At 33.9% G+C, this 14,939-nt stretch overlaps 1 protein-coding gene across 2 annotated transcripts in view; it reads left to right on the forward strand.

Moving 5' to 3' along the window:
* Window positions 1-14,939, forward strand: part of TBCD (tubulin folding cofactor D) — a 146,906-nt gene that overhangs the window by 9,272 nt on the left and 122,695 nt on the right. For both annotated transcript variants that reach the window (XM_060688645.2, XM_060688646.2), the window contains exons 5-8: window positions 290-391; window positions 1,505-1,651; window positions 2,327-2,382; window positions 7,540-7,672. In XM_060688645.2, the coding sequence (XP_060544628.2) occupies window positions 290-391; window positions 1,505-1,651; window positions 2,327-2,382; window positions 7,540-7,672 (438 nt within the window). The remainder of the gene's footprint in view (window positions 1-289; window positions 392-1,504; window positions 1,652-2,326; window positions 2,383-7,539; window positions 7,673-14,939) is intronic.

Below are 14,939 nucleotides of genomic sequence, written 5' to 3' on the forward strand. Positions count from 1 at the left end.
CAGAGCCTAAAAACTCTCTCTCTCTTTTATTAGATCCTTACATATATGCAATTTAACTGTAATCATTTTATATTTTTATTATTATTATTGATACTTCGTGACTTTTATCATTGTGTTGATTACATAAACATTAACTGTTTGCCTATTGTCTTGCAAATGCATAACTTGAAAGCTCCCTTGAGCTTGAGAGCTGGTACGATGTCAGATATTAATTAAACATTTGAATTTATTTTTACATCTCCATAAAGGGAGATGAATCATTAAACTGCAAATGCTTTTGTTCACCTAGGTACGAGGATATAAAACCTTCTTGCGATTGTTTCCTCATGAAGTAGCAGATGTACAGCCTGTTCTAGATATGCTTGTAACTCAGAATCCAAAAGAATATGAGGTATGCTATCATTCCATTATAGCTGTTACTGTCCGCACTGAAAGCAGGCTCCTGAAACATTTTCCAAGCCTTGGTATTACTGTCAGTATTACTACAGATATTATAATGAATGAACTGCTTTATGTAGCCACCCATTTTGTAGAAGGGAGAGGTATTTTCAGTTGTGGTGTTAGTCTCTGTTAGAATTTCTTGTCTTCATCTCCCAGCCATTAAAATGGCTGAATTTTGACATTTTGTATGCTTGTAAGCACATAGAGATTTTAAAGAATATTTTGTCCTTGCTATGTATTGATCTTTAAAATATATTATGCACTTATCTTTGTACCTGTCATGTACTTTCTTTGCACCTTTTGTCTAGAACTATTGTTAGATTTGTATTAGTGTAATTAATGTATCAGTATATCTTTGCCTTCATTTATATTGCTTGAATAAAAGCCTATTCTATTTGCATATTATGATGCCTTTCTGATGGTGCAACCTTACCAGAAGGCAAATACAATATTAGGATGATGAGACACAATCTACCCACCCCCCAAAACTAAATTTGGATTCAATACTTGTTACTAGGTAACATGTTAGCTAGATTAACTTTGATGAATGCTGATCATTCTGTTTGGAAGCATACATTGTCACAATTATTTTTTGTTTCTGAGTTGCAGTTTGAAAATTACCAGCTATTAACTTTTAACTTGATAAAAGTTAACAGATTGGCAAAACTGTTTCAGAATCTATCTACTAATGGATCTTTGCGAGAGATAAACAAAATATATCAAATGCAAAATGTTTTGCGCTTTAAACAGTTTTTTTTCAAGTTTGAATCAAGCTAGTCCAAGTGCTAGGAGTATTTCAGATATCAGAATCCACTTTGAGATTGAAATGTTTTGCATTCAAAGTATCTTTCCAAAACTCTAATGTTTATGTTTATATTGACTTTGGGTTCAACATAACTCATATCCTAATAGAACCAAATATGCCATCTTTTTTCTCATATTTGTCTTAATGTATTTTCTAGATTATCTATCTCGATTTTGCAAGTAGAAATAGCTTTTACACTATATACTGGACGTTTTCTGAGAACATTCACTATGTATTTTACTCTGATTCTTTTATTAGACCTGGGAGACTCGTTACATGCTCTTGTTGTGGTTATCCGTAACATGTTTGATCCCATTTGATTTGGTACGGCTAGATGGAAATATCTCTTCCGTAGAAGGATGCCCTCGTGTATCAACAATGGATCGAATTCTGGCTGTAGCAAAAGTAGGTGTAGTTGCATAAAATCATGATTTATAGAATGCTTTCTTTCACTTGAAAAAAGTGATTGTAACTTAAATATAGTTTTTCTTCTGCTTAAGCCGGGTACCTCTATGCATCTTGTTATACAAATTATCATAATAATCATTGAAGCTTATTGTATACTAATTGATGGGGGGAGGGGAATCTCATAGAATCAATTTTGATAATGAAGGTAAGTGTCCTTTTAAAAGCCACTGTGTCTTTGTTTTGATGTTGCATACTTTATTTTCTAATTCATGATCCTTTACTAACACTGTAATATGTTGCAGAGTTTAAAACAAACATTGTGTTTAGAAATATGCATTTTCTGATTCTATGCATATAAATGTTGAAAAAGAAAATGCAGTGGGCAATTAAAATAAACTGTTCCTAAAGGATTTTTGAAGACAGCTTTGTTTACAAGCGCCTATCCTCCATATCTTTGAATTTTGCAGACTTTTTGGCAGTATATTTATATGCTAGCTTAACATTCTATATAGAAATGTATTTTTTAAAATTATCCTTCTCAAATTTCAACTTTTCATCCATCCTGATTTGCACACACACACACACAAATTAAGTGAAGTTTGTTTATATAATTTACTTTGTATGATCAGTTTTAATTAATAAGTTGCAATTCAAATCTCTTCTTACTTTTAGTCATACCTTGTTGTAAGTGATAAGTCTCGTGATGCAGCTGCAGTCCTGGTCTCAAAGTAAGTTTCTTGTGCAGATAGAGAAGAATGTGAAACTTTTTAAAAAAAACAACAACATATCATTATCAATAAGGCTAGACTTATTTGTTCCAATGGGCAGTTGTATACATTTGCAACATGAATAAATAAGCACTTAAGTCAATATACACAATAGCATCAAGAGAATTTTCTTCAGGGCAAGGAGTAAACTTACTAATGGTGCCAACTCCTGTTGTCTTCATTAAGGTAATCCTTGACCTATGATCAGCCACGTAGCGACTGGTGAAGTAATGATCCCAAAGAAGGGGATTGAAGTTCTGATGACCAGGTTTTCTCCATGGTCATGTGACTGAACTTTGGGTACTTGGCAGCACAGCTGCCTTTATGGTCATTTGCAGCATCCTGGATATATGTGATCATGTTTTATGAAGGTTTTGCCGAAAACCAGCACTTTCGTCTGATTTTCGTCAAAACCATACTCATAGGGAACCATTGGTTCACTTAATGATCACCGCATTTGCTTAATGACCACCACAGAAAAGATTGTAAAATTGGTTGACATACAACCATAATGGGCAGACTCCATTATAGTCGTATGTCGAAGAAGGGGGTATAAAGAAGCAGGTAAGCCTTCAGAATTTTCTCATGGCCAAAGTTGCTCAAACGTATTTTTCTATTGCTACCCCTGCCAATAGAGGCGACAATATGGTAAATTCATCAGTGACGATGTGTTGTGTAGGGCTGGTGTGTCTCTTTATATAAATGCTATTTATATGTTTAACAAAGGATGGGGAAATCAGGGTGTGGTCACCAAGTTTGGGTAACAAAACATGTAGAAATATGGAGCCCCCAGACTTGTTTCTTTTTCTTAGTGAAGGTGGTAGACATGGTTTCTTGGAGTCACTCTGCTTTCAAGAAAGGTTACTATGAGATTTTCTTAGTCTCCACCTACGCTGTAGGAGGGTAGAATGGGAGACAAGCCTGCCAGCCATGATGGCTGCCATATTAAGCTTTGTCATAACTAAGAGAGCCTAAGAAAGATAACTTAAATCCTCAACATTGTCATTTCTCTTAATGTTTTCTGATTAACTCCCACAATTTAATGGCTTTTGGAGACAACTAAGTATAGCCAGATCACATATGATTGATTCTTCATCTCCTCTTCCCCATCCCACAAATGTTGGTTTACTTGAGCATCCTTGGAGCATATTGATACCTTTTCCCACTTTCTAGTGATCCTGTCCTGGCTGCAGTCCTTAAAGTGCTGTACTATAGCACTTTATAGTGCTTTATAGTGCTTATAAGAAATAAGTGTACATGTAAAAAACATTCAAATATTTCAGTACCATGGAAAACTAATCAGTTATTCCAAATTAAATACAGTATTTTTCATAACTGTAGTAAAGAGAGAGATGCATTAGCTGGGTTATTAGAAATTTCTATCAAATCTTCTGTCTTAATAGGTTCTTTTTATGTTAAGAGTCAGTAAATACTGTAAATCATCATCATCATCAATCATCATCATCATCCATCACGTTGGTGTTGACTTTTAGTAATCAGCCCAGATTTCCTCCATAATGACCTGTTCCTAATCAAGTACCGTATTTTTCGGAGTATAAGACGCACCTTCCCCCCCCCCGCTAAATGGGGTGAAAATTTAGGTGCGTCTTATACACTGAATGTAGCCCCACCCACCCACTGGCCCCTACCCTTTGTCCTCTGCCTCGCAGCTGTTACCTCCTTGCAAGCAAACAACAAGAAAAAACAGCTCCTTTCAGCTTCAGCACAGTCTAATTAGCACAAGTTGATTGGATCGGCTTCCTGACTCAGCTGATTTGCTCTCAGCTGTTTTGCGCAGGGCTCTGCTGCTTGCTGCAAAGAGGTAAATTGCTGGAGCAGATTTTTTTTTCCTCTTGTGCTAATCAAACTATGCTGAAAACGAAAATGAAAGTAAAGCAGGCTGTTTGCTGCAATGAGGCAAAATTGCTCAGAGGCAGAGGGAGATTTCTTTTTCTTCTTTTCTTCACCAAAAAAGGTAGGTGCGTCTTATACTCTGAAAAATATGGTATTTCAGATCTTCTAATGGTGGACCTCTTACCACTGTAACTGAGACCATTTTTTCCGGTCATCCTCTTCTTCCCAGCATTAGAGCCATCTCTAGAGAGCTTGGTAGAGAGCATAATGTGTCCAAACAGGATATTTTGAGACTGCAATAAAAGATAGATCAGTACACAGTTGAAATGCGTTTTTTCTGTTGTATTAAGAGTATGCAGAACAATTGAAAATTTTGACATAACATGTCAACATTTGTTAAATACTTTCAATAGCTCAACTCTTCATCTTTCCTCCACACTATTTGTTTCAAATTAACAACAAAATTGTTACAAAAATACATGATCTGGGTTGTTTCCTCCAGGCTATTGTTTGCTTTTTCTTTAGCTAATTATTTTTTGAATTCCATGTTTATTTTTGCCACCCAGAGTTTTTATAAATCAACTGGCCTTACAAATAAATAGATTTATAAATTATTTTAATAATGCTTTACAACTACATCTAAAATGCTTTATTTTTTGTAATTTACACTGGCAAAATTCCTCAGAAGTTACAGCTTAACTTTATTATATAATGGCAATATATTAAAATGTGATTTTTAAAACATTTTATGTAGAAATAGATCTAATTTCACAGAATATGAACATACAATCTAGGGTCACATATGGTTTGAAAATTGTTCAAAAGTCTTTTGGATCTTGTTTAATTACAGCCTCTCTTTGCTTTTCACTAAAGCATCCCATTTTTTCCAGATTTCTGTGCAAGGTTGGAAAAATGTGTATATTTTAATGAATAAGTAAGAACTGTTATACTTAATGAGATTTGAAGCAACTCTTCCAAAACATTTTTAAAATAATTTCTGTTAAAGTTTACAATTATAAAAAAATAAAAATTAATAGAGACTACAAAAAATAAGATTGAAAAGGAAAAATAGAAAGAGCAGAAAAAGAAATAAAATATAGAAAAAAACAAAAAAAAAGAATAACTTCCATCTTCATTATGACAAGTACGAATAGTTTTAGTAAGTTATCATCTTTTCTTAAAATGCAACAAATGCTTTTTTTTCCCCATATCTCATCTCTTAATTATAAACAAAATCTTAAAACTTCACCATTCATTCTTGGTCAGCAAAAGTCCATTAAAGGCTATCAGAGATAGCTGTTCTCTGTTGTAACATAGCTATTACAACCTTGATCAAATAAGCCAATTCTATATTCCTTTTCTGTATTTATAAAATCTTGATTTTTAATACCTTCAAATAGTGTTCTCAAGCTTGATTTCTTTATAACTTCTCTTGGTCTCCTTTCAGAATATCCTCCAAAATTTTAACAGATCTCTTTTGTAAATCTAGTAAAAAAAGTTATCCAAATAACTTTTCTGTTTCTCTCTTTTTCAAATATCAAGACCTCATCAAGTTTCATTTGTATATTCAGTATATCCTCCATACTTTTCCATATCATTCTTGTAATTTCTCATGTTTAAATGAATATTAAAATTAATCTCAGTCTTATCTGGTATAGCTTGTTCTTCTTCTGTAAGAACATTTGCATGCCATTCATCCATGAAGTTAGATATTCTTAAAATTAATTTCCAAGTCTGTTGTTCATAAGTCTCCATAAAAGATCCACTGTTAAGTATTTTGCTCCATTTTATTCTAGTGTGTTAAATCTGATTATTTTACTTCATTGTCATCTTTAATTTCTTCTACTTCCCTCTAGTGTCCAACATTCAAAGTCTTATATTATCATGCTTTTCCAAAACAACTGCAATTTCCCTTGGGAAAATTTCTTATAATTAATTTCATATTCTTATTTCAAATCCATCTGGCCCTTTAGTCTATTTAGAACCTTCCAAAATCAACACTCTGTACACCTTTTTGCTGTTTATTCCACTAATGTCTTCCATAAACACTGCCCTGCTTTGGCAGAGACATTTGAGATGCCACGGCTTCACTGGAAGTGTCTTCCATGCCATTTTTGAAATACGCACAATTTATGTTAAGTGCCAAGGCACATTGGAATGCTTTTATTGATATCTAGTGGGAACTTCAAGACATTTGTGTAAATTAATTTATATATTGTGTTGGATTTATAGGAATTATTACAAATCCACTGAAAATATATTTGATAAAACAATACAGCATTATGAAGCCCATAATCCACATTAATGTTGCTTTTGTTTACACCCCCCCCCCAGGAAGTCGGACATTTCAGCCTACAGTAATTGGCCCAAAGTCATCCAGTGGGCTTCTGTGGTTATGAACATGGATGTACTTGGGGACAGTACAATATTGGCTTTCTAATCAAGATCAACTTGCATGCAATATAAGTATAGCTGACACTTGAATCTGCTTAACTTCCAAGATCAGGTCATTTCCCAATTTCCTTCGCAATCCTTCAACTGGAAAAAAGCAGGGTCAGCATTCCTTATTTTGCTGCTAGCTTTTATATAATGTCACACTAGGTGGCAGGTCCATGCAAATTTAGCTAATTTTTTTAAAAAAAACAACCTTGGGGTTGGAGCTTGTTATTATTTGAATGGAAAATCATCAGGACATTTCTGAACTCCAGGCAAGTTGGGAAAGGTAAAAGAAAACCAAGAAACAAAAAACAGGAAGAAGGTAATTACAAATAACTTCCATATTGTTACCAAGAAAACTATATGAATGTGTCCATATAATCACTTTGCATTGAGATCAGTTTGAGGAAGATTTACCTTCCCTACTAGTAGGAAAAGAAGATTTGGAGAAAGTTATTTCTTTTCTGAAAATTGTGTTATGGGAAAATGGGAAATATACTTTTAAAGCATATTTTTATAAAAAAACCTATATGCTATAATTGAATTTCTATTTTTCTTTCCTTTCCTCCACCATTTCAAGATGATTTGATGTGTACTGTGACAATTCATATTTCTACATTATGAAATTTCTACACTATCTTTAGGGAAGATAGAGTTAAAGAACTGACAGTTGGAATTTTCCCAATTGAAATATGTTGAAAAGCATCCATTGGACAATTGCCTTCAGGAAAAAAAAAAACCCAGTTTGGCTAACAGGAAAAATGTGTTACCAGTTGAATTGCTCTGAATAGGTAACTTGCAATGTGTGTGTTTCTTCTTTGTATGTAGGTTTATTACCCGCCCTGATGTCAGACAAAAAAGAATGGCAGACTTCCTGGATTGGACCCTTTCAACATTATCTAAATCCTCTTTTCAGACCATTGACGGGACTATTGTAATGGATGGCATGCTTCAAGCCCTGGTAAACAATTGTTTTCAAAGATAATACCATTTTTCTTTTTTAAATGCTATTTTTAACTGTCAACTCCCTTAATTGTTGAAAGTGGCTGCCAGGACACAGAACAAAGTTCCTCTGCTACTCTTAGTTGCATCAGAGAAGGCTTCAGCATATGTGGCAAAAAAAATCTGCAAAGTTATGTACCTTGTATAACGATGAAAAATATTGGAGCTCTTTGGGCTCGTATGTGTCAGATGCAAACAATCAGATCCACACTCAAAAAATTCAGTTTATAGTATGTGCAAGACTATAATACAGGAATCCTCTTAGACTGGTGGTTTGTACCTGAATCAGACTAGCTAAGGCTCAGCAGCCTTCAAGGGCAGTCAGACTTCATCCTTTTAAGCTTACGTAGGGATTCCAGACCAACTCCTCATTTGACTCCACCTCCTAGCTCGACCAGTCACGCTCCAGCAGTATAAGATGCAACATCCCTAAAGAATATTTACTTTTGTTGCAAAAGTAAAACAAGACAAAGGATTGCACGTATCACCTGACAAAAACATTTAGATAATGATAATCATTCATAGACATTATTAGTCACTTATTTAGTTTTGAATGTGACACTATTTACAAACTAGCTGAGGTAAATAGTTAAGAGATCTCAATATAACATACATTGATTACTAGTCTGAGAATGAGATGTATTCCTATGTGCTCCCTCTTTCCTGCAGTATGTAGCTTTCACACTTTTGGCATATTCAACTACTAATCTATGACAACTGAGAGACTAGCGTATATGCTACTTATTAAATTTAAGAAAATCTTGATTTATTAATAACTTTTTATATATTGACATAAATTTGTGAATTTTTTATGGTCAGCTGCCTTATCACATTCATTTTGTGTGTTTTACAATGGATTCAGTGATGAAAAAGATGGTTAAAAAACAATATTCTTCTATTCATCCTCTGCTTTGTTCATTATTAAAACCATTGACTTGAGTTCTTTTACAAATAGGAACAAATTACAGCCATTAATTAGCTACAGAAGGAGGTATTACCGTAGAGTAAGGGGCTTTGTCTGCTTATGATGTGCTAGTATGCTGGGGCATATCTCAACAGGTAGGGTCTCAGATTGAAATACACATGTTTTTTTTCTAAACTCAAGAGTAGAACAAAGTCTTACCTGCTCCATCCTTCAACTATAGAAACTTTCTGTGATTATGTGAAATTGTAGTATTAGTGAAACTAATTTTCCTATTAGTAGAAAGAAAGCTCACTTAGATGCTTTTCTTTGTTTTTTAAAAGAAGAAGAAAAAGAAATATGCTATATTTCATGTTGGCAAAGTTTGAGTTAAACGTTTTCCTCATCTACTTAACAAAGCCTGTTGCTGCTTGATGAAACTTGTAGGATGTATATTACTTTAATATTAGTCATATCTTCTTTGTTCTGTGTGGTTTTATTCCACCTGTTATTAGAGTATGTTAAGTGAAACAGGTGAAAACTGAACAAGTTGAATCGAAACTTGAATGAGATGTAATTTTCTTGAAACTAGAGACTTGCTCATAAAGATATTTCCCTTTCTTTACAGGAATTGCTCAAGTATAGAGCAATTTTATTGATTTGGTAGCTCATTTAACCTATTTTTCCTTTGGAAAAAAATTGTTTTTTGAGGGTGTTCAATATTTTTTCCTTTCATGATTAAAGGTTATGTTATAAGCAATGGGCAGTTGGTATTGCAGACAATATTAGAAAACTATTTTAGAAAAAATAAACAACTTATAAATATAAATCAAATGAATTTTGATTACTATACTCAACTACCATTTATATAATTGTATAATTATACATTAGTTATCCTTTCATAGATAACAGTGTTTGGCTTATTAGGTTAATTTTGAATGAAACTCAAAATTGTTTTAAGTAGAATATTAATCTGGCTCTTCCATTTTTAATGTCCCAATTTTTGTGGCTTTAAAATGTTAAATGGTAATAGGAACTAAGGTTTGCTTGATGTTTTGGCCATCCTTTTGGATCTTTCATGGTCTGTTCTTCTCAATTGCAACAAAATTGGTTTGTGATCCCAGCATGTTTTGGACAAGTGTAGATAACAGGCAATGGCTATTTTCAAGTATTTCTTTTTCATTAGTTGTAACATAGTCCAACTTCAGTCCAACCTTGGGATATCTGAGAAGGAAACAGAAATTAGTGGTATGCATTAAAATAATGTGAAAATAAATATTTAGAAATTACTTTTTTAAAAAAGAGAGCAACAATTGTCTTCATCTGTCCATGAAGTTATTGATATTTTAGTGTAAGTAGTAGATGGAAAAAAAATACTCCTCTCTCAGAAGTTCACATTTTTCCTCAAAGTATTTTTTTTCAGTACCATTTAGAATGATTGTGGAATAATTGTTAGAGAATAAGGGGAAGGTGACATTGAAGCTGAAGAAAAAATGATTTGTTTAAGATTACCCTATGAGTTGAAGTTCGGTAGTGGTTTTGATATCAGGTCAGTTGAAAATATTTGAGATCTTAAAATATAGATTGCCAGATGTATAATGGTTTGACAGTACTGGATAAATATATAATTATTTGCATGAAGTAGGTTTTTAATAATAATAAATGTCCTGGGCCAGATGTAATATAGTAATTTCACATTTCAGAGTTTAGCCGATCCTTACTGTTTGAAGTAAAAAATAGTTTTAACATATACAGTATGAAAGGTGATTGAAATTGACAGTGAAATAGTATACAAAAATGGAACTGGGTATTATATAACAAATTGATTGTATTAAAATATATAATGCTCAAATGCATTATAATGATATAATTTCAGAAAAACAATTTGCTGAGCTGTTGAGGCAGTACTTTTATATCCAAGTGATTCATCCTTAGCTAAAATTTGTAAACTCTTAGAGACTATTTATATTTCTTTCTGCTGTAGAGCTGCATATTTCAAATTTGACATCATTGTGCTTATGTGAATTTTCTTCAATACCTTACAAGATGTATAACAGGGATCAAGATATCTGTGACATTCCAGATGTTAAGCTGAAATTCAAAACAGCTCCAGCTGGGCTAGCCAGGGAAATTCAGCAAATTGAAAGTCTCTGCTTTCCAATCCTGAATTTTTTTTTTAAAAAAAATCATTTCACTGAGAATCCATGTTTATTTGTACAGTTGATTACAAAAAGTACCAGCAGAAGCTGGTTCTTACCTCATGGAATTAAACTACCAATGCATCAAATGAATACAAGATGTCCCATTTTGATCATTACATGTTTTCTTAGTCAGGACAAGAGATTTGAGCATATAAACATCAGAACCGCTCCAGAAATATTTCTTCCTGAATTAGTTGTGGCAAGATTGTATTTTTCTGTTCAATTTGTCTTTTAAGGCAAGCTGCTAAATACTGACAGTTCTTGTTGAAACATGCACTGTGCGTTTCACAACCTAATTCCACTTATGGGCTTGTTCTTCTGCACCTGTTGATAGGACACCTGTTATGAAAGAATTTATTACTAACAGGTAGCACAACTTTTATCTCTTTCAAGTACAGGTTTCAAATATGTCATGTCTGCATTATAATTAAAAGGCAGCATTACTTGTGGAGTGTATGCTCTATATGTTTACTGATGATGCCTGCCTTCATTAACTATATCAGTGATTCACAACTGCCTGGTGGGTGGGTACTTTTTTTTTTTTTTGCTTTAATTTATATGCCGCCTTCTCCGGAGACTCAGGGCGGCTTACAACGCGTTAAGCAATAGCCTTCATACTTTTGTATATTTATACAAAGTCAGCTTATTGCCCCCACTTATCATAAGACAGATTTTAAAAACACCAAATCAAACTCCAGACTACAGTAAGGGAGGGAAATGTTAAATTCTTACATTATTACCTGCTCAGAATCTATTAATTAATAGCTCCCAGTCTTTTATACATGCATGTTCATTGTATGAATGTTAGAAGATGAGTTTTGATATTATGTATTCTGTGTATGAGATTTTGATGTAGATACTTTGTTTACACATATGTATATGTGTAAATGGTTTCAAACTTACCATTTATTTAATTGTAAGAAACATTTGATTTAGGTTTTTGGATTGATAGACTTGCTTTTAAACATGCCTCATATATTAACAAATGTTTTGCTAGCCCTGCAGGGTGTAGCACTCTAGCTTGCATGATAGGGATGTTCTCATCTTGGAGTAGCCTGGGGCATAGAAACTTAAGTTATGGTTAATTTATTTTAATAGAGGTACACTATACAAATATGAGTAATAGGGTTAAAATAAAGTACCTTTGCTAGTAAGTAAGTAAAGCAGCCTATCTTGAGAACTATTTTTATTTGCGTCAAAGAAAAGGCATTTTCTCTGCAAGCTTTCCATGCTTTAACATAACATTGTTTGGTAATAATTGTGTGCTCTTGTAGATTATGCCTCAGGTAAGAGATAGCCCTGCTATGCAGTTTTTTTAGTCTTAAAGGCACAAAAATAAATCTGTAGCTCTGAGTATTGATCATAACCTTTGCTAGCTTTCAACTCATTGTAAATGTCTTGATTTCAAGCAGTGAGCTGAAATTTTGTTGCCTGTATATACTTAAAATTAGGGAACATATCTGTCAATTAGGGAAGTGCAGAATAGGTTTCTAAACTGCTCCCTTATTTGTGCCTTTTTAATTTGCCATTAAAACAGGAACCCAAACACCATGGATTTTTCCCTTTTTACTAGCAGTGCATTTCCAAGCTACAATCACAATTTGGGTATGATTCATTTAGAGTTTTTTTTACATTAAATCTTTTTCACTCAAATTCATTTCTGTGAATTGATAAAGTTCAGATGCGAATGTTCATTTCAGTTAGAAATATAGGAATGTATTATTTTGAGATCCATCAAGCTTAATAATGCCTGCTCTGACTGAAAGACCTATCTCAGATATTTCACATGTAATAGCTTTCATCTCTGCCTATAAATTGTATCAGCTTGTTCATAGAAATGCTCAGTAGAAGTTTGTAGTATTTAAATCAATTTTTATAGCATTTAATTTGGAAAAGCTATTACAATGTAGCAGTTGGAAGGTTGGATTAGAAGTGAAGACTGGTTTAAATTCCCACTCAATCATGAAGCTTACTGGGTGATTTGGACCAATTACCAACTAACCCAGAATATGGAACTATAATGCTGTTTGTTTACCTTTTGGATTAACTTTATTGATAGACCAGATTATTATGGCTTGTTCAACAAACATAGTTTAAAACAATTGTCTTATCTATAAGAATATATTCCCAGCCCAACCTATGTCACAGAGTTCTAGAAAATTTTGCTGGAGGAAAGAGCAAGAAACTTGAGTGCCTGCTCTAGTATCTAGTAGAAAGACAGAATGTAACTACAATACATAAATATATTTAGGTAGACAACTTGAATTGTGATTTAGTTTCTGCAGGCTATGAATTTAAGGAAGATACTAGAAGGGGATTTTCTCATCCCTTCCATTCTTTTTGCCACCTTTAGCTCCTATGGACGGTAGTGTAGTGGAAGTTTGGAAGAAGCAGAGAGAAGAAACAATCTAAACTGAAAAAAGGTCCCTTGTGTTAAAAGTCCTTCTTATTTAAAGTATTTTTGTTTTGTTTACTTTTGGCCAACCTAACCTAATTCCTTTCCTAGTTTATGCCATATATTTTGTCTCCATTTCTTGGGTAAAGTACTGGTCAGGAGGAAGATCCTAGGATGATTTTGTATGTGTTTACCTGCATTCTCAATGTTGACTTTTTTATCCTCTCCTCTTCCTAACGCATTCTGTATCTCAACCAGAGTTTCCAGATTATATGAGAATAGGAGAATATTTGTTGACAGTGAAATATCCTCAGAATACTAATGTTACCAGATGAAATGAATCATTTAAATGTTTCTTTTCCAAAACAGTATGATTATATTTTTTTGAGGCAGAGGACTTTCATAGTAGTTTACCACTTGATACTTTCTTCTTGTGCTTCTGGTAAAGTAAAGTAAAGTGAACAAATAATCCTAGGAACAATGACATGTCAGCTTGACCTCTTAGAGGTGCTGAGGAGTAATTATTATGGCGTTTTCAATTCTCCCTTAAGGTTGGGCATATCTATTGCTCATAGTTTATTGGAGCCAAAGGGTAACTACAGATTCTCATCTCTGTGGCAGTAAGATGTGCCTGCTGCCAAGTAATCATGCCACTTTTAATAGTGATGATTTGTATAGCTTGGGGAAGATGTCCCAGAGGTAATGCTGATTCTTACATCTTACAAAGACAAAGTCTACGTGGGTTATGCAGACAATTAGGAGGTGTGTCAGGTTTTTCCCTGATTACTAAGAAACTAGTTTTTGTTTGTATCTTGCATCATGTTATTACAAAAGCAACAAAACCAGATCTGATATTTCTATTCCTAGGATACGCCAATGGTTTTCTCTAATTTGTAGGTACTATAATTATTTAAAGGAGAGGTAGCTGGATTCCTCTCAACATGTTGGTTAGTGTTACATGTCCCCGCAAATGCTAAAGAAATGTGATGTAACTTAGAAATGCCCAAGGCATACAACTGGAACTTTAATGTCTTTAACACGAAGTTCTGTGGATGTTAAAGGTTCTAAACAAGAGGCAAAATCAACCTATTGATTTTCTAATTAAAAGTTTTTTTTCTATTTAAGGCTTGTACTTCTTTTCATGTTGGTTGTTGTAAAAGAAATTTTTTAAGTGATATCTTTACATCTTTTCATCACCTCCAGAAATAAGCCACAAATACTTCCTAATAATTTCTGTACAATATTATTTATTCTCTCTCTATAATATTTAGCTATCATTTATATGGTATTTATTTAAATCATTTAACTGTTATGAAATTAGACACGTTTGCTTGAGCATATTTCTCAATTTGTTCAATTGACTATTTGTTCAGCAACTATTTGAAATTATGGCAGTGCTGAACAAATGGAACTTGTGCCTGTTTCCTGAAGTTATGGCTGCTGCAACACCCTCATGATTTGGATACTTGGCAGCCTCCCCACACTTATGACCTCAGGGTGCTTCAACTCCTCCTCGCCCATTTCCCTTCATCCCTGCTCTTCTGGCTCTCCTGCATGCTGACACTCCTCAGCAGCGGAACTGGGGCTGATGAGAAGTCCAGGCCCTTCAGCAGTCTCTACTGGCTGCCATTGCTCCTTGGCCTGTACTTCAGCACCAGTGCTGCTGCAGCTGAGGGGTGCTGCCTCAGGTCCCACACTGCAGCCAGCCACCACAGCATGAAGCCCTACT

Source organism: Pantherophis guttatus, chromosome 2 (assembly GCF_059756535.1).
Source record: "Pantherophis guttatus breed Tessera chromosome 2, ASM5975653v1, whole genome shotgun sequence".
In the NCBI taxonomy this organism is placed as follows: Eukaryota; Metazoa; Chordata; class Lepidosauria; order Squamata; family Colubridae; genus Pantherophis; species Pantherophis guttatus.